Source organism: Aythya ferina (genome assembly GCF_964211825.1).
Source record: "Aythya ferina genome assembly, chromosome: 6".
Classification (NCBI taxonomy): domain Eukaryota; kingdom Metazoa; phylum Chordata; class Aves; order Anseriformes; family Anatidae; genus Aythya; species Aythya ferina.
The window spans coordinates 26,708,356-26,729,335 of record NC_140303.1 but is presented as its reverse complement, the minus strand read 5'-3'; the positions used below and the strand labels follow the sequence as shown (position 1 = coordinate 26,729,335).

The 20,980-nt window shown below is 39.0% G+C and overlaps 1 protein-coding gene across 4 annotated transcripts in view; it reads right to left on the bottom strand.

Moving 5' to 3' along the window:
• MYLK (myosin light chain kinase) overlaps positions 1-20,980 on the bottom strand; it is a 201,793-nt gene that overhangs the window by 23,735 nt on the left and 157,078 nt on the right. For all 4 annotated transcript variants that reach the window (XM_084524653.1, XM_084524650.1, XM_084524652.1 and 1 more), the window contains 5 exons: positions 19,684-19,837; positions 7,166-7,468; positions 3,480-3,518; positions 3,288-3,381; positions 2,222-2,425 (listed from right to left, as the gene is read on the bottom strand). In XM_084524653.1, the coding sequence (XP_084380779.1) occupies positions 2,222-2,425; positions 3,288-3,381; positions 3,480-3,518; positions 7,166-7,468; positions 19,684-19,837 (794 nt within the window). The remainder of the gene's footprint in view (positions 1-2,221; positions 2,426-3,287; positions 3,382-3,479; positions 3,519-7,165; positions 7,469-19,683; positions 19,838-20,980) is intronic.

Below are 20,980 nucleotides of genomic sequence, written 5' to 3'. Positions count from 1 at the left end.
TGCTGTGACTGTCACCTGGGGACAGTGACAGCGCAGAGGCCACCAAACCATCTGACATGAAGGTGTCACAGAAGCATCTCACTGCCCAGACCTGCTCCAGAGCAGGGACTGATAGCTATTGCCTGCCTGCTCCTCCTCCTATGGCTCTTAAAGCTATGGAAATTTCCATGTGGGGTTTCAAAACCCAGTGTAGCCACCAAAATCACATCCTAATTAGACTGGTTAACAAAACTACTTTAAGTTTGTTTGTATTTTTGTGTATATATATTTTTAATAAACACCCTTTGTTTGCAGAGGGGAACTAATGGAGTGTAAAGCCCTATGATATTCAAAACTCTTTATACATTTCCTTGTTTTCCATTAGGTCTGCCAGCTTTCAATTCCAAGCTAAGTAGGGCTCCCTTCCCTTACCATCATCAGCTCGTTCAACTTCTGAATCTAAAAATAAAAGCACCGTCTTGCATGTAAGTACCAAGGTTGTATAACAGCATTTCAGTCTCTGAAATATGCCAGTGCAATAGCAGCTTTCACATAATCTAGGCAAATGCCAAGAAAGCAAGATAATAGATAAAGTATCTTTGGCTCTTAACAACCTATTTCTCGCTCAGCAGTTCCAGCCAGAAAAAAACAGCTTCTCCTTGTAGCAGACAGTGCATGAAAGTGCAGCTGTCTAGATGTGGCAGCAGCACAGTGGCTGATGTAACTTTTTGGGAAACCACATCAGCACAGATCAGGATTTCCTTTTCTTTCCAGCTGCTACTGCCACAAGTATGGGATTCACACTAAGCAGGTGCATTATGCATGATGCAAACATCACGTTGGTCATGCACGCTCATTCTTAGTGTTTCTGAAGTCTGACCACTACTTTCCACTCCTCAATGTGCAGATACTTTTCTTATAATGAATTTTAGTGTATGAACATACTCTCAACTTTCTCTTTTTCTGGAAAAAATAATAATCTATCTTCAATGCCTAAGTTCCAGCCCCGTGAGATGCTTTATAGCACTGCTTAAGGCAATTTTCTTCTCCTTCTCACAGTAGTGTGGAGTTAATAGCCCAAAGCAGTTTTTGTGAGGTGAAGATAGGTATTGCTATCTTACTCAGCAAGTACATGAAAGCAACCTAGGCTGTCTTCAAATCCAGCTTTACTCAATTGTAAATCTTGTGATAAAGAGTGTAATGACTTTTAGGGAGATGAGAAATCCCCTTCTACAACTGCGACACCTGGACCTTGACACAGAATCTGGCTTGATACTAAGGGCAGATCAAGTCATGTTTAACTAGATTATTTAAAAACAAACAAACAAACAAACAAAAACAAACAAACAAACAAAAAAAATGAATATGGAAAAAAAAATTTACAATTTTGAAATACAAATTTGGAAAACAAAAATACAAATGTAAATTACAATGTAAACCATCTTTCTGCATCTCCTGGTCTAGATCTGGAGCATTCACTGTGCTGACCTGTGAATATTTCTTAGATGGATTTCCATTGCTAAAAATAAGTGTTTTACAATCAGAGTGTTTGTGTTGTTGCAGGAAAAACTCATCAGACTAATCCCTTTTTAAGGACTCTTAAAAATATAAAAACTGGATATTGCCCTTGATGTGAACAAAGTGTTCCCAATACCTCTTGGATACTATAAATTTTCCTGGGTGCTTTTTTCATAGAAATTCAACTATTTTGTTGTAATATAGCTTTAAGGTTTGCATTTGCAAGTATATCTTTCTTCTCTACAGTCTGTTCTTCATCCATACTCAGTTCTTTGCAGGAGATAACTGGTTAGTGTTTAGGTGAAATTTGACACAAGCTTATTCAATATCTGTTTAGAACTTCTTAAAGAAAAATGCTTTTTGTCCTCCTTAAGCACATTTTTAGTTCTAAAACCAAGCCAAATTACAACAAACTTTTTTTCTCCCCTCTCAAGTTGGCAATAGAAGAGTGAGCTGCAGAAAAGCACCACACTTACTAGATTAAAAAACAAATGAAATAATGAAGTCTGCAACACATTGACACTGATTTTAAAGAAAGACATCACAGATTTACTTGCACAGTTTAAACAGCTTGGATGAATGACTGGAAAAACTTACAAGGTGTGAAACCCTGCAGACTCTGAAGCGTCTGTCAGTCACCCATATCTAGGTAAATTGCTACTTTTGTATGCACAATTATTTCCAACTTTATTAGGTTTGTTAGCGTGATTTGTTTTATACTTACATTTCCAAGACCATAACGATGTTGGCTTTTTCTTCAAAGGCATCTACACATTGGACGAGTTTTGGATGATGTAGACAGTTCATGATGCTGATTTCATCCCTTATGTTTTCTTTTTCCTTTGCAGAATATGCTTTGAAAAATTTTCCTGCCCACACTTTTCCATTCTTCTTTTCAACAAGCCTAAAGACTTGTCCAAATTTGCCCCTGAAAACATACATCTATTTCCATAAAATGTTTTTACAATGCATGGTCCACAAAGACTAGCAAAATTTTACTAAATATGCCAGTGCAACCACACCTATCTGAAATTAAAAAATCATCATATCGAGTACTCTTCTGCACCGATTTTGTGAAGAGTAATCTGCAAGCAATTTTGATGACTACCATATTTATTACTGATGACCCCAATTTTACAATTAACATCTTTTATACAAGAGGGTTCAAAAAAAGAACACCTAGCAGTCTTTAATTCATACGACTCAAGTTTGATTGCATACAGTTTTCCATAGGCCATACACCTATGCAGAAGCAGAAGGTAGGAAACATCTCTCAAGTTTGAGGTGAAATGTCAGATTTAGATGTAGATGAAATTAGAACCTGAATGATAGTCTTCAATACTTTCAATTCACTTCACTGTATATGTACAATTGCACCTCTATGACACACTTATCCAGCAGAAGGATAAATGCCAGCTCTGTTAAGAGAACGGTACGTGATCCTCTGCCCTTCAGCACCACCAGCAGCAGAAATTGCTCAAAGATTATCATGGCATGCAATTCACACAACCACGAGTTTGAGCAGTGAGAAACAGCCAGGCTAATCGCTGACCTTCTCTGAGCAATACTATTAATGCTCTTGGGATTATAACCACTGTCAACAGAGATTTTAGCCTGTGGGCAGGATAATCTTGTAACCACTAATGGATATAATGGAAATGCAAGTGCGCAGTGTGTTCCTCTTTTTTTTTTTTTTTTTTTTTCTTTCTTTATTATTTTTTTTTCTAGTCTTGTAATTTCCTAGTAGCTTGGAAAGCAACGTGTCTTTAAAAGCACAATATAGTACTTACGATCCCAGTCTTTCTTCAATATTATAGACATCTGAAACTTTTTGTTCAGTGTTGATAGTAACTGTCCGATATTCAATCTCTGTTTCTTTCCCTTCTACAAATAAGGAGCGAGGAGCGTGATTAAAACCTCCATAGAACATGAAATAAAAACACAGCTTTTAGTTTTTCCTGATTAAAATATGAAATTCTTACCATCATCAGATAGCTCCGCTTCCTCCTCTTTAAGTTCTTCTGTAAAGAAAATAAAGACATGAATAATGCATTAAATAGGATATTGAACTCCCATAAAGCAGTCAAATTATTCACAGTAACATGGGTAACTGGTAGACCCTTATGGCTAAGCAGCAAAACCAGTCAGAGATTTTGTGTATTAACTCCACAATTAAAATCTCTTCACCACTTTTTCATGTCTAATAACTACATAGTCAAACTCCAGTCACCATTTCTTGATAAATCTAGTTCACGTGTTTTGCAGTGCTTGTCTATTTTACCTCCCTAATAGAAACATGAGCATACTGAATCAATTCAAAATCATCTAATAAATTGTTTTAGGAATACCTTAATGGAATAGAAAATAAATTAAAAATATTAAAATCAATAGCTTCACTTCTGGTTCAATGACAAATCCTTTTCTGACTTTTTGATGCATTCTTGCTATTGCAAACCTAAAAGTAAAGCATGCTTAGAGATGAAAAGATTTCCTGCAAAGCACAGAGACACATTTTTCAGAGTCAAGATGACTAGAAAATTTGGAGAGTGTACACCTTTCTGAGCATGGCTGAACTTTGAAAGCAAGGATGTCCAAACGGAGACTCAGTTCTGCAGGAATATTCAAAGGCATGCAGAGGTGTAAGCAAGCCCCATGACACAAGACAGAGTGGAAGCTGGCCTGAGTGTTCTGATTTTAATTGTTTATTCTCACGTGAATGAACTGTTTGTAGCACCAGTTTGTGTGTTATTCCCTACGTTGCCTGCAGGTATGAGGCAAAGGGGTGGTAGCTGGAATGTCACTATATATTACTTACACTGTTTGGACTTGCTCCTAAGACCTCTGGCTATGACCAGTAATTTGAGCAACTGCAAAGGCAGTTTCACGGGGACCTGTACAATTTTCCCTGTAGCTGCCAAAGCTGTACTTTGTCATCATGGAGTGCAAGCCTAATCGAATGATTTATCCCCACTGTGTCAACCAATTCATGTTATCAAACATTGACACATTACTCTGGACACCATTATTTGCCTTAGAGTATAGAGTTAAGTGCAGTAGTGGACAATAAAACAATAGAAAGAAGAGTGAAGGGAGCGCAGAGAACTGATCTGATGCAGGCATCACCTTTTCATATTCAAGACATAACCCTGCATATGCATTCTGGTAGCAAAGCCAATCAAGTAAATATAATCTGTTACTAAAGTCCTCCTCTCTTTCTGCAGGATTTGCAACCCTTGTATGTCCCAGAACAGACTCGCTGGTTTGCTGTCATTTACCAGAAGAGCAGGGAGGGAAGCGAGCCCTCCCCATGCAGGCGTAGCTGTCCTCAGATCTTCCTCAGCTAGAAACCACACTTGCAGGGAGCACATCACATTTTCCTCCCCTTTTAAGGGCTGCCTAAGGGAGCTGATCCCAGCTACGCTGCCAGTAGTTAAGGTCTGCCAAACGGCGATTAGACAGACAAAGAAGTCAGTTCCCTGTTCTGCAGCGACACTATACTGAAGACATGAACTCGAAACATTTTGATTCATAACTGGACACCTTAAATTAAATTAAATTAAATAAATAGAATATATCTCAGCCCTGTAAGCTCTGCATAGCTGTGCTAAAACCTTTCTCAGAAGTGCATTAATGGTAAAAAGATTTCCTCAAACATGGCAGTCTTCTTGAATCTGTTGTGATTTACTACCTTGTTTTAGTAGCTGTTTTCTTGAAATTCACGTTGAAAAGTTACCCTTGCCTTTCTCTGCTAGAATTTTATTGAGATTGAGATTGCTGATATGTAACGGCCACCTCAGTATGAAAATCAGTAATCACTCTTCCTGGCAGTAATGGAAAATCCCCCACTACTCAGCTAAGTGTTTACATAGATGACAGTTTAATGTCCTGACTTTCAGAAGTGCTGAACACATGCATTTTCCACTGTCTTCAATTAAGGCACCAGCTACACTCACACACTTGAAAAATCACACTTTATATGACTTGCCCTTTCTTCACGCTAGCTGCAGTATTAAGAACAGAAAGCTAGAAGTCCTGGAACTTAGAGCACAAAGACAACCCACTCTCCTGCACACAAAATGCATTTTCTTTTCACCCAAAGAAACTTTTTGATTGTCAAAATGTGTATCACAATGATTGATTTGTTCTATAGACTCTTTGTGTTAAATCTATGTAAGAAAACTGCCAGACTTAAAAAGAAAAATAGCTTGTTTGCTTTAGTCCAGTACAAGTAGCGCTTGCCCTAGGACAAGCAAGTCTAGGAACAGGTCAGGTCCTCAGCTCTAGAAGGTGTTTATCCTGCAACTAAAGAAAGAGGGCATTCAAACACAGGGAATTCTATTACGAAAAGCCAATACCGTCTAGCTTTCTTTAAATTTTATTGCTACTCTTAACGTTATTTTTCCCCCTTTGAAGACAAGTTGCATTTTGATTTACAGTTTCTAAATATTTAAAACACTTGGAGTATGATTCCCTTTTGCTGGGAAATGACTGTTGAGAAGCTTACACAGCTTTGTGATGCTGCGCCACTTTGCTAGCATTTTGTCTTGCTATGGCAATGAAAGATAACATCACAAGGATTATGTGAAACATTTAAAACTCTAAAGCTTTGCATATAAAGATAAGGAGGGAGAGACACAACACACAGTCCACTCTCCAAAGACAGGAAACATAGCAAAATACATAATTTTGGTGCTGAAAATTTGGTTCTGGGATTTTCAGTGTGGTAGGAATATCAAAGCGGTCCTTGCACAGTAGGTAGATGTGGATGTGCACAAAAATCTGCATTCAAAATACATTAAAAAAAAAAAATAATGCTGATTTTGTGTGTGTGTGTTTAAAACATTTGTAACAATTTACAATAATTTCTAAAATGTTCCAACTCTCCCCATTAGCCTATTTGAGAAGATGTTAAGTAGACAACAGGAGGAAAAACATACTGAGAAGTATTTTACGTGCATTGCAACTGGAATCAAAAACTCTAAAAAAATATTTCTAGCATCCATACAATGCTGTAAACCCAACATGCTAAGCAGGATACAAGTCACAAATTCATAAGATCAAGTGTATTAGGGGCAACAGGACTGAGGTTGTTTACCGTACTGGGATTTGAAGCACAGAAATCATATCTAGGTCTGAGAGGCTAATTAAGTTTCTGCTGTGTATTCAGTGCTTGGCTGGCAGCAAGCTCGTTTGCTTTTTCCAAAAGTAAATTTGGGATAGTGTTTTTTGGCTTGTTTTTCCATAGTGTGTCCAGTATAACCTGTAATGAATTCCCCAGTATGTTTCAGGTAAGCCACCAAACATAATTTCCCAGTTGGGCAAGGTCTGAATGGGTAACTTATGTGTTAAATGTTTTATCTCCCTTTACCTGTGTGCTGAATGACAGCCAGTCAGCATGCACAGAGCAAGCCAGAAGTCAAGCTACAGGTTGCTTTCACAAGGTGGGTTTTAGGGATTCCTGAAGCCATGTTTCCACAACTGATGCATGCAAAACATAAGCACAGACACCCACATGAAGCTACAAAGGGACTTAAGTGTGCTTACAGCCAGCTTGAACATTCATTGCACAGAAGCACATGCGAAGGAGTGTGGTAAAGCTGCCTGACCCTACTGGGAAACTGCTATGATATGATTTAATTAAACCTTGACGTTTCTCTTAAAAACTAACCTTCTTGTTTCTCTCCAACTTTGACCAGCTCGGACTCTTGACTGGGCTCACTGATGCCATACACATTAGCAGCTCGCACGCGGAATTTGTACTCCCGGTCAGCCTGCAGGTCCTGCACATTGAACGATGTGCTGCGGCAGGTAGTGAGGTCTGTCCATTTGTTATCCACTGAGTTCCAGATCTCCACGGTGTAGGACTGCACTGCACTTCCACCATCATAAGAGGAGCCATACCATGAAAGAGTGAGGGAGGAACTCCGGATGTCTGATGCACAAGGTGTTCCAGCAGGTGGGTCTGGTTTATCTGCAAAAAACAGATGCAAAGCACACTAGATGAAATTGGGAGCGTAAGAGGTAGGACTTCTGTTAAGGTATTACTGGCCTTAGCTAACAACCATTTTCCTTCCATGCTATTGCTCTGCTTCACAGGTTTGTAGTGGAGTAAGAAAACAGCTGCAGACATACCTGAATTAGCAAACACAGATGCCAATCCCACATGGGACTCAGCACGGGCTGTTCAGTCTTTGGGCATCCTGCTAAGCTGTTCTGAAGCCTAATGCCCTTCACAGCTATTGTTACAGAAACCACTGAGACTAAAACCAGTCACAACTATGCTGGCAAGTACTGAAATCAAATCTCCCACAGTAGTGCAAACATCTCCTTGATGAACTTCCTTGGAGGGTTAACTTCTAACAGTCACCATAGCTGTGATACTATTCCCCCAGCTCCCTTCATCTGCTTCCATAATTCAAGGCCCCTGTTAACTTTTCATAGCCTCTATGCACCACTTATCCAACTATACCTGGGTATCACAGCCATCCTAACCAGTTTGTTGACATAGAAACACAGATCTTGAGTTTTATGTGAACAGATTTTGGAAGCCTGGTGCACTTTTTGGTTAAAAAATAAATAAATAAGTAAAAATGAGCCAGTATCATCAGAACCTGGTGTGCAGATGAGCAACCAACTATACAAATGTCTGACACAATACAGAAGCATTGAAGTTATATCACTTTTTCAAAATTAAGTTTAATCATTGACTAGTTACTGAAATGAATGTTCTTCTAAGACAGAAGAATGCTGGCTTCTAAAAAAATAACTGATTAAAAAAAGAATTATGAAGTTAAGCGCTTTTAAAGACTTTAAAGTGAACTAAATGTCTTCCCTGGGAATAATCCCCTCAGAATTAATCTAGAAAAACCTACAAAATAATGATGATGTTGATCTGGGTGAACTAGTGGTCAAAGGCTGAATGAGAAAGCACAGGATGGAATAAAATAAGAGAAGATGAAAATAAAGGGATAGCAAGTGTGAGATACTACAGCAGTTGCAATAGACGCTGACTGATAAAATTCTGTTCCCTTTTGCTGGTTAAAACTGATAACGGATGTTATCACTTTTTCCTTAAGAGAGGCAGAATGGCTTTAGTTTTGGCTGGTTTGGCAACTTTCTGAGCAATAAAAACATCTAAAAGTTGGTGAAAACTGCTATGGACTTCGATCAAAGCCTTACTGTGGTAGACTATATGAGTTGTCTCTCCAGAATGAAATTATCATCCCTTGGAAAACTACTTAGCAGACAGAAGTGGCCACAGTTTGCCAGAAGCCCAACTTTAGTTCTTGGACAGAGAGACCTCTTCTTCTGACTGCCGTGGTTTTACTCATAAAGGGGGAAAGTGGGGTAGGATCAAGACAGCTCACCATCTGGAACTGTGCCATCTCTTTCTACAGAAAATGACCAATGATTTCTCTGAGAAAACTCATTTGCACTTGTCATTGGATATCCACCTCCTCACCAACTTAAACATATTAGGAGTTGTATGAATAGAAGTTTTAAGTATGAGGGAAAAGACTGGGAGAGAGGAAGAGAGATGAGCACCAAGGGTTTGTTGCTGCCTTCAATGTGAGAATGCCCAGGCAGAAGAGAGATAGGCTGCCAGAGCGTGAGTTTATCTGCATTCAATTTGGCAACACTTAAAACTCCATTCCACTAGGAGTCATCATTATACTGTACATCTTTTGTTAAAAAAAATAGGTGTCCTTAACCTCTGAAATGGCTTACTGCTCTTCCTAGTTGTCACTTTTTACCGGTCTCATTCTCTGGCAAAATAAAAGGGACTTCTAACAAGCATAAATTTGTAGTTTAGGTATCACGGACTGAATAACAGATAAATTAAACGATTAAAGAGAGGTCTAAGAAGAAAAAGAAAGATTATAGCAAAGATAAGAATATAATCTCAGGCTCCTGGTGCCTGAAGAGCAGTAGTCCTGCCCCAGACTCCTTGGGGTGGCAAGAAGTGAGAGGTCAGTGCTCACATCACTCACAATTTCACCACCCTTGTGCAATACTGCACCAGGCTCCGGGGAACCGTTTACATGGCACACGTGCGTTATATGTTTTCAGTCAAGTAGCAATGACAGCCAACTTCTTTTCACTACAAATTATTATGCATTGAGGCCTCAGGGGAATGATATTGCCTCTGTCCTCTTCAAAATCTGTTCAGAAGAATATTTAACTGTGTCATACTTTCCTCCTATATAATCATCACTGCATCATCTCAGGATGCACATATAAGCACTTGGACAAGTAACAGCTGACTTATCCTATATCCAAACAGAAAAGAGCAGTTGCTGATAGCAAGGGGAAAATACTTTGAAGAAAAAGCTAAGCCAGTAGTCTATCACACTCCAGAGGCATCTGTTCAGATTTGCCAAACTAGTCCAGATTCTCTGACATCTGCCATGCACACAGCTAAATGTGGGCACTATGGGTTTATTTTAAAAAAAGAAAAAGTAGCTTGCTCTAATACTAAAACCCTAATTTCAGAGGGAAGGTGAGGTTATAGAAATCCATACATCTGACAGCTTCTGACTAGAGCTATACACTGAATTTTAATGTGAAGGAGAAAAGAACTCGTGCTTCAGTCTTTTCAGAGCACAGCGGGACATGAGAATACAGTGACTTCTTCACTGACTTTTAGCACTCTGCTGCTTCCAAATGAAACTCTGGGCATGCTTTAACAGTTGCCTAAACTTTCCGTGACTCACCTGGATAATGGCAACCCTTTAGACCAGCATAGCTTGCATAAAGCAAGGCTTTTAAGGTATGTGCTCACTAGAGAGAAAACATTCACAGCCAACGGTACATTAGCTGATTAGCTGTCAAGAAAATGCTACATGACTTTAGTCTAATATCTGCAAGTCTTGGGAATATATATATATATATATATTTTTTTTTTTTCAGTAGAAAATAAGTGGATCTGCAACCCTGGCTGGACTTGCTCAAGCCAGAAATATGAAATATGCACATTTTTGTTTGAAGCCTACCAAGTGCTGCTGCTTACAGATCTGCTCAATGTATAAATACTGGGGTAGTAGCTGCTATGGAAGATCATAAACAAGAAAGAAAGCTTAATCTTTGCTCTTTCTTAATATGACAGATGTGTATATAGCATTTTACCACGCTTAGAAATTATTTGATATCAGACTGGATGGTATTTTACAGCTCTGCACATTCAGAGAATTTACAGATGGTCTCTCCATGTGTCTGTTTTGTTTCTCAATAGTTTATTCCATGGGGATTTTAAAGGTTACCCTTTATTCATCTGTCTGTATTGAAAGCTAGGACATTTTGCCAAACTACATTCCCTTCTGGAATATGAAATCTCTATCAGCACAATTAACTGCTTCCAATAAAAATATCCAGTGGGTTGAGGAGGGGTGCGGAAGTTACAGCACAGTTCTCTATTTTGTCCTTCTGTTTTAGTGTTTAGCATATCATTCACATCCTTGAGCTGCCCATCTTCAATGTTTCAGTTGTATATCATATGCAGTCTTTTACAATCATGTACTTCACACTTAGGCATATATTGCAAGGATTTTACATAGCTTCACTGGACCACAATTTTGTTCTTGCTGTCCCATACCAAACCATAGCCACAAGCCAAAATATGATCTACAAGGAAGTGAGTGCATTCCAAGATACACTGCTCCTGGTGAACATTTCCATAGGACTATAATGGTAGGGGGAACAATTCATTTTAAATGTCAGTCTCTAACTTCAGCTTCGCTACTGGATGCAGCAAAAGAAAACATGTATGTTCTCTACCATAAGATATCTTATCTATACAAAACCAGGGTATTTCAGTCTTGACTAATTTACAGAATGACTATAACACCAAAATAAATATTTAGCTATGCTTTATGATATTCTAGATTGTCCTGGTCAAATTGTCTGTGTCCATATAGTCCTACTGAATTTGCCCAGAATCCTACAAGCTCCACCCCCTTTGGTAGCAGGCAGTACTTATACCTCTTTTACTAGGATGCATGATCACCTTATTTGCCTAATAAGCAAAACTGCAAAGTCTAAAAACGTTGTTGCAGGTTGGACAGCTAAATGCTAAGGGGGACTTGAGCACAAAGCTCCATAGGTAATCTCTTTAGGAATGAGGTGGCTCACAAAGCCCAGCTGCAGGCAAAGGAGACGGGCAATAAGCTAACTTGGCCTCCAGCCTGCCCTATGGACTATTCTGCACAGCAGCATAGAGACTGTGTAAAGCCACTGACACTAATGGCACAGGGGAAGGAGCAGCAGCTGCTCCATGTACTGCTATTCACCAAGCACAGGGGAGTAAGAGGAGAGGAGGTGATGTGAAAGAGGACTTGACTGCTTTTCTCCCTTTGTGCTCCAGCAAACTTGGCACAGATTAGGAAAGAAGGTACTTCCCAACAAATGGAGACATAAATTACTGCTACCCCAGACCAGGGAGGTCAGGTTCCAGTTTATTCTTTGTGACATACTTTCATTAGGGCAGATGGTAAAGTCATGAGCTGGACTCGCATGAAATGTATAAGCCACATTTAAGGCCATACCAGGATGGAAACATGCACTTCTTGTTTACTCAAATTGAATTCAGCTGCACTCCCTCCTCAGACAAATTCTCAGAGATATTTTGGTAAACAGTTTTTGATATACACCCTGGAGTAACCTTTATTTAATTTTTATTTGTACACTCTGAGAAGCGTAAAGCATAAGCACGCACGATATTTAATCAATATTTATGAAACAGATTTGTCTTGAGGTCCTTGCCCTTTTCAGTGGTCTGTAACCCCAAATTCCTCTTGATAAGGGACTTTCTCTCCTTCTGTGTAGGTAGCAAACCCCAATGCATGCAGGACTCCCACAAAATCTGAAACCGTGCTATGCAGACCTTATTGGCCTCTCAGCACTGCTCAGTTTACAGAGTCTGCAGAACACAAGCACCATTCCAGGAGACCAAAAAAGGCAGCATTCTCCTTATCTAACTCAGAGCACAGGGAAACAGCAATCCTTCTGCTACTTGATGGGACAGTCAGCCTGAGCCAAAGCAAGGCTCCAAGGCTTTGCTGCACATTCAGAGCTTGCAAGGCTCTGGCAGTGCTTTAAGCAGCAATGCTGTTTCAGTAGAAAGCCTCTGAAAACAGAACTATATAACCATCACCCCTGAAAAATAAAAAGTTATTTTAGCAAGAGAGACAGCACTGAAGCAACGTCTCTGAAATAGTTGTCTTTATCTGTTCTCAAAATTGGTTTGATTTCTTTCTAAATCCAGTTATCGTATTACTGTTTAACACTATTATTAGCTATTGTGATATTTGTCTGCCAGATAAAGAACAGACAGAAAGAAACAATTTAATTCCATCCCACGGGCTGTTTAGCCAGAGAAGGTATTTAATATGCTGCAAAAGCCAGTTGAACACTGTCCATGCCGACAGCACTGGCAAAGCCTTCATTTGAAATTCATCAGCAGGAGAGAAGCGAAACCATAAAAGGCCATAACTGAACCCTGCATTATTGCTGACAGGGCTTAGGGTCATGGCAGACCTCTCCGCTGTGTTCGGAAAACTATGCCCTGCAGCTTTTTTTTTTTTTTCTTTTTTCTTTTTCTCTCTCTCTCTCTTTTATTTTTTTATTTTTTTATTCTTTTTTTTTTTAATTTTTATTTTTTTCCAAGGGACAGGAGTGCCGTAAGTAGATTATTACCCCTTTGCACCCCTTTACACCCACTAACGCCCTTCTGGGTGTTACTGCACCATAGGTTTAGCATAAAATTAAAGTAGAAAATAATGCATGCACTCTCCCTCAAAACAACACAAGTGAAGATGAAATGAACAGAATTTTTCTGCTAATGAAGCAGCCTCCCCAGCGGGAGCCAAGGACAACATGGCCAAGGTTAGCCAGCTCAGGGGACTTCCACACCTGCAGCTCTGGCAGAGTTTGAAATCCACCCGTCCCTTTTAATACACACAGCAGACTCATGCTAGCCTCCTCAAAGTATGATCCCTCCCCACAATGCTGACATAAAACTGTTGTTTAAGATCTGCATTTTTGAGACCTGCGGGTAAAATAGCTCATGAACATCGAAGGCCCACAGCACCACTTTGTGCTCTTTTTCCCCCTTTGCCAGTGGGGTAACTGAGGCATAAAAGAGTAAAATGACCTTGCCCAAGGACACACAGGAGAATGGAACTGGGAATGAAACCAGATCTCACCACTCCTACGCATATGCCCTCAGCACAAGAACATCTCCTTCTGCCACAGGCCTAATGGAACAAACAAATATATAATGCATTCTCAGGAGCCCTTTTCCTAAACCATCTGTTCCTGTGCCTGAATCAACAAGCTATTCGGATTACTCATGTGCTACATGTTAGGCAACTGGTTTGATAACTAGTTGAATTAGATCTCTGATACCTGTCCCCTGAAAGGCAGAGTAAGTTTTAGGACTTGTCCTGGTGAGACTGTAAGCTGATTCCAAGTCCCTGATGGTGTCAGTTTAGGTCCTAGGAACACTGTGTTCATGCGCAGAACTGGAGTCACAATGAATTATTCCTCTAGAAAGTAAGACATTCCTGGCATTTAACAGCAGGTAAAATACAGGAAGTTTGTTGTAAGAAATACTGCCATGATATTTCCTTTTCTTCACCAGAAGAAAGGTGAAGGCAACTATGAGGAAAAATATCTAGGCAGAGAATTCTACTGTAATTTCTCTTAGCTGAAATGACATTGAAACTAGATGGCCCTTCAAGGAATAAAGCTGCATCAGTGTGCCAGCACTGATGGATAAGGCAATGTAAGCTGTTTTTCCTCTATACATTGTTATCTTGCTGTGATAAGTTAGTTTTGATGTGGCTGCAGAGTTTGGCCACCAAACATTGGAGGGGAGACTGACAGTGCGGGTCACAGCACTCTTGAACTGCAACAACAGAAACAAAAACAGTAAGATAAGACATCTCTTCCTTAACTGTCAGTCTAGTTGCCCTTTAACCAGAAAACTGGTAACAAAAGTCCTTCAGCAATCCAAAGGAATTTAAAAGGCTAAAGGTTAGAGGCCAAGTCCACCCACATATTCTTAGGAAATTCACTGCATTCTCAGACCCTAGATGTAAACAGGGAATCACATGGCTACTGCAAGATATAATCTGGTGCTCCTCAATAAGTTTCAAAAGCAGTCATGTTAGCACTTCTGAGCTGCAGTGTTGTCCGTAGAAGTGTTCTCTTCTTTTCCAGATGGATAACACAGTTTCTAATCACCGCTGGATCCACTCAGTCTAAGCAGCTAGCACCGAGCCAGACATCTCAGGCACTCACAAAAATGCAATGCCACTGTTAACTTTTGATTACGCTACTACATTTCCTTATAATATAAAATAAGGGCAAAGAAGTAATGCTAATGTAGCATGCATCTGTGTCACTTGCTGAACCAGGACCGAGTCCTTTATATAAACAATCAGCAATCCTACCTTGGATTCAATGACTACTGGAGTTAGTGTTGATCTTATTCTCCAGCTAATTCTCAAATTTCTAATTTTTGCTTGGAAAGACTCTGCTCATAGAGGTTCTGCTAAAGGCATGATAAAGTCATTTGTCCCAGAATGCGACCTCTCCATCACAAACCAAGTACAGAATTTTAACATCATGCAGAGGAGTGGGTATTACTTAATGAATTCATATTATACTACATGCCTGCATGCAACGTGCTTAAATATAGTTAAATACTTGTATTATCACTGTTCAACAGTACATGAGGACACAAAGTAGACGTTATGTGCACAACTGCTTAGCATAATAAATATACAATAACAATCTTTGAGCTTCTCAGGGTATGATAATATTGCTCCTATTCTTCTGCATATATATCTGTCTTATAGGTCACTGACCATCATCTTTTTTTTTTTTTATTATTTATTATTATTATTTTTTATGCAATACTACAACTACACCAGAAACAACACAAATTTAAAGGATTTATAAAGTTAATCAAACTGCCACAGGTAGGCAGTACATGTGTTTTTAATTCTGTATTTAAAAAAAAAAAAAATTTGCTGATATCAAAAAGTATTCACCAAACCCTGGTGAACATCAGAGTACCCCTGTATTATAGGCATGGAAACATGAACAATTTGCCCAAAATCATGAAAGAAGCTTGCAGCACAGCTGCAGGATAGTCCACTTCTTTAATGCCACATTCTCCTTGTTGAATACTCTGTTATTCTTTTGACTCTTTGTCATAGTACCCAGCCATAGCCAGTATGAAGACCAAATTCCTTTTTCAAAAGTGATTGCAGATGGGGGTATTCCTGTCACAGATCTAAAATGTTCAGAAACAGCAATTTGACATATTTGCATATATACAGCCAGGAAATGGCGTGGAAGGAATGAATATTCCTTGCTATCACTGTAGAGCGAGGGATGTACCTTTCCTAAATCAGTCCTATTTCACACTCAGCTCACTACTAGTTCATTTAATATAGCTTTGGCAACAAAAGTCCACTTTAATCTGACACAGCATCTGCCATAAATCATTAGCTCAGTCCCACATCAGGCTGATTTGGATTTGGAGCAGAAACATGTTGCAAAAAATCTCCCTAGAGAGATCATACGGCTAATGAAATTGCTTATTTGAGAGAGCCAATCTTAACAATAGAGAACTCAACATGGGTATTTTGGAAACTGTCTATCCTTTAAGAGAAGAGATTGCTTAACTTGGATGTCTTCTTCTACTGCAGGTCTCCCAGCATTATTAATGCTTATACAGGCACAAAGCTACACAATAAAGCAGTGTTAAACTCAAGACTCCATCCTGGTGGCTCAGTTCTATGTATTCATCATCACACCACCCTGCCAATAAATTAACAAAGGTCTTTGCTAACTTGACTAGATATCTCTGCATCTGGTGTGTGGACTGCAAACAGATTACACTGGAGCCTGAGTTTAGTGGACATTTTGCTCATAGATATTCATTAAAATTATAAAGGAAAAAATCCTTAGAATACAGTTGGAATTCTTTCAAGTGCTTCTGTTCCCACTTTTACTTTCCTAACTGAAAAGGAAGATCCAGGATGGTCTTAAATATCCTCAGGAAGGTTCTGCTCAGAGCAGTGTCAGTTATAAGGCCAGGCCAGGTTGTTCAGATGTTTATCCAGTCTGAACATGAATGCCTCTAAGAATGGAGACTGCACAACTTTTCTGGGCAACCTGCTCCCTATCATGTGTTACAGTCCAAATTTAATTTGGGAAAAGTGTATTGGAGTCTTTCACGTGGTAAACTTGCACATCACCATGAAGACTTTGCAACCCACATGGTTGTAAAGTAATAATAAAATAAATACTTCTTTATTTTCCTATTTATTTAATTTTATATTTTAACAAATGCATTTGATTTCCTGAAACTCAGAACAGAAAAACCTGTTACTTAGACCTTTGAAACAGCTCTAGGTCAGCTCAGACACACTCCTCCAGGGAGCAGATGTTCTGTATTTGTAGTTTCCCTCAGTACATTCAAGACTAATTGTGGACTGTGGTCAGTCAGCAATGTTTTGCACACACAGCATACAAACAGATGTGCCTTTCATTGGTGAACTGATAGGGAGGCAGCTCTCTCAGAGTTATAGCCTTTTTATAAATAGCTGACTCAATTCTAGCACCAGGGCTTTCTCCACAAACCCTTGTTATGAATGGGGGATCAGGGCAGGGAGAGCAAGTTTCTTCCCCGTACTTTGGACAGAGCAGAGAGAACGGATAGGTGAGAATTTAGGACTAAGGGTGAGCTTTTGTAGACTGAATTATCATGTTTTGCATATTTAGAGAAGTACATTTTCCCTATGCTGACTAGAGTAGGCTTTGGAGAAAAGACAGCATCTTCCAACCTCTTAAGGTGCAGATGGGGTGAGGGATTCTATCTCAGTAGTGAAATTTAAACCTACTTCCTAGAAGGAAGACATTTTTTTTGCCCCCTTTTCCCACATTTTTGAGGACCCACAAAGAAGAATCTATAGTTAAAATGCACATGGAGCAAACTAGAAATCTGGAGGCTTTGTAATGCCTTTGGCAGTGCTGACATCAGCGAGATGTTTCACTGAAGAGCTTGGCAATTTTACAAGAGGGAATTTATTCTTTTCAGTTGGAAACAGATAGCTTGTCATCAGCCAAAATGCATGGCAAACTCCAGCACATTGTAAGGATTCTTCACCCAACTCTCCCGAAAGCATCTCTGGGAATCCCACTGTTCTCTGGCACATTTCTCACTTATGGAAAAGCAAAGCAGGAGGCTGAGATGTAGCTTTATAAGGTTATAGAATTCAAAGACTTTCAAGCCAATTAACTCCAATAGACATGAAACAGTGACATATAATAATGAGGCAAGGATCACATAATGACAAGATCATAGGAACTGTTGGCCTGGTTCAGCTAGAAAAAAAATCCATCTCGCTGAATAACCTGTTACAGTTAACAGACTGCAGCAGTGGCCTAGGAAGGAGTGATAAAAGGGGAAATGTAAAGAGCAGATTGTCTCCTGCCTTACCTCTAGCTGCTAGACAGCTGTGTTGGCACTTTGGACACAAAAGCAGTAGTTAGAACAATATAGAGAATAGTTATTTGAGGATCAATTTTTCAAGGATTTCATTTTTAACCTAGCTACACTTCTGATTTGTACAACCTACCGTTGGAAGGAATAATATGATTTATCTATGATCTTCTATTCTTGCATTCTATGGCATATTGTTGGCATCTGCTTGATTTTTATATTCATTCACTGTTATCTTTAACTGCAACCAGTGCCACAGATTAGACAAAAAAAGAATTTAAATAATCAGGAGACTTGTATTGACGATACACACAACAGTATGCAACTGACGACATTCACTCTTTTGTAGTGGTCATTGTAGTTGAAAGTGTGGTTCTAGTCAATAAACATTGCATGTTATTCATTGGATCACTGAAATGGATTTCCAGTCCAACTTGTGCTACTGGTGTTTTGCCATGGATTTCATCAAAGTCCAATTTTTGCCTTTGGCATTGTATGCACTTGCTTTACTTACTCACTAGCCCACATACGTGTATCTGTAAGGGCAGCAGAGCCAATGCAGTTATGACTGCATCACTACAATGAAGCTTTGCTTTTTTGAGCTAGACTTTGTCCAAATGTCTGGGCAAGCTCTGCAGTCCTGCAGTAGAGGGGTTCTTCATGTCAAGACCCCTCCACAGGCCATAGAGACCAGAGCCTAGGAACAGAAGGATGCAGACTAATGTTTTAAACAGATCTCCCTCTTTGCCTATAGGCATTTCTTAGATTTCCCTGGAAACCATTTGCAGTACATCCATACCAAGGTGAGTTCACTGGCCTTTTCAAAGCTAGATGTCACAGCTATAGGTTTTCTCTAATGCTCAAGCAGTTATATATGCAAAGATACTGAAACTGTCTAACAGTCTAAAACTATCTGTAGATATCCACAGCCTGCTGCAACAAACCTGGTGCTCTGAAGTTGTCATCTGACAAGGCTTTTTGAAACTTTATTATGCTTTAAGTGATTCTTCCATAGTTTAGATGTGTATTTAAAATACATGTGTCTAAAGTTCCAGATGTAAAGAGGTCCATATTCATAACAGACTGTCTCTATCCAATGCTTTCTGTCACTATAAAACAAGTAGACAACGGTAGGAATTTCAGTTAGAAGGATAAAACCTCCCTCCCCCAAGCAACAGGATGTTTTCAAATTTACAGTCTAAGAGGAGTCATCTCAGGCCTTCCTGAACTAGCAGTTTTAAAATTTGCAGTCTAGCAAACATCTCGATGCTACAAATGTTAAATGTGAAGAGATGGACTATAGTGGTATCTAATCAAAAATGGAGACATGACCTTTTTTTTTTTCTTGTGTTTTTATAAAGTCTGGGCTATTTTACACCTCTATCTATAGTCAGTAATTTTGGAAAATATAACAAATTATAACCCTACTGAAGTTGCTTGCAGTGGTTATTACAACGCCGCTATACAGTCCAGATAATTTTTAAAGAATTCTTGTTATTGTTGTTTGTTTTTTCTTTTTTTTTTCTCTCTCTCTTTTTTTTTTTTTTTCCCAGTCTTCTTAACTTACCTGATAATTTCATTTAATTTTGCTTATTGTCATATATATTATGAAGTGAATGTAAATTATTGTCTCTCATAAGTATATATCTAAATTATTATTATGGACTCACCAACAACTGTAAGGTTGACTTGTGCTTGTCTGCTGCCAAGTTTGTTCTCTACAACTAGTGTGTAACATCCACAGTGTTCCTGCTTCGTTGATGATATTGTTAGCTTGCTGCTGTTTTCAGCATTCTCAATTTTGATATATTCATTTTCTTGAATCTGTCAAGATGAACAGAAAAAAAAAGATCTTACTGGAGAAATTTCTTTACCTCTATACATGAAAGTGCTTAAATTACAACACAAGGTTAGCATAATGATAGTCATCTGCAGATAACTATCATGACAGTGAATTATGTGCAGTTGGTAAAGAGTGTAATCGATATGAGACACCTAGAAATGCAGTGGAACATTACAATTGCTCCAGTCCTGCACCAGAAACAAGGATCCTTGTTTCTGGTGCAGAAACAAGGATCCTTGTTTCTGGTGGGACTCCACTATGGAACAGGATCTTCACTTTCTGTGACCCCTTTGACAGGCTTAAAGTGTACACTGTCTAGTTGGCAAAAGAACAAAATTTGGTCTCATATAAGTAACGCACAGTGACCACAGTGTCACAAGGGTTTAGTTCTAAATACCCTAATTCATTTGCCATTCCTTTCAGAATCTGAATGTGCAAGTCATCCATAGCTATGACTTTTACCCTCATCTCAACCAGCCTTATTCTGTACTTCCATATAAATCAGGGTAACAGTTTCATTGTTTTGAGCAATTGAAGATGTTGTTGCCTGAAATGGAGATGTAATGGTACAGCGGTGCAGAGACAAGTACAAACAGCAGATTTAGCCTTCCTACGGCGTTTTTATTTTCTGGAGAGCCCAAATTTAAAATCTCAGCTGAATACCATAAGCATATTATGAACTAGCTTTTAATTGAAACTAAGCTATCATAGCATAAATGGCCAAGGAGACTTAGATTTTAATCAGTATTAACTCGAGACACGAAAGATTATTTTAAAACCTCATAATGCTACATTGCAATTATAGAAGTTGTACACTGTGTTCTTATGAAACAGACAACAATGTCAATGCCCTTGTTCCTCCCACCACTTCCTTTTTAGATAAGTGACTCTTCCAACTCATTCTCAGAATTTCATTAAAAATGAAGGCTATTTAGTTTGGCTTATCTTGTCACATAAATTCAGAGAATAAGGAATTACAAGGCTAAGATCAGGACCTGCCCTGCTTTTTCCTCAGCTGAGATGGAACATGCACACTGCTATATGCCCAAAAGTAACCTGAGAAAGTGGCTCCTACAGTAATTGCTAGAGAAAGTTAGTAAATGGGATTATATAGGATTACAGTT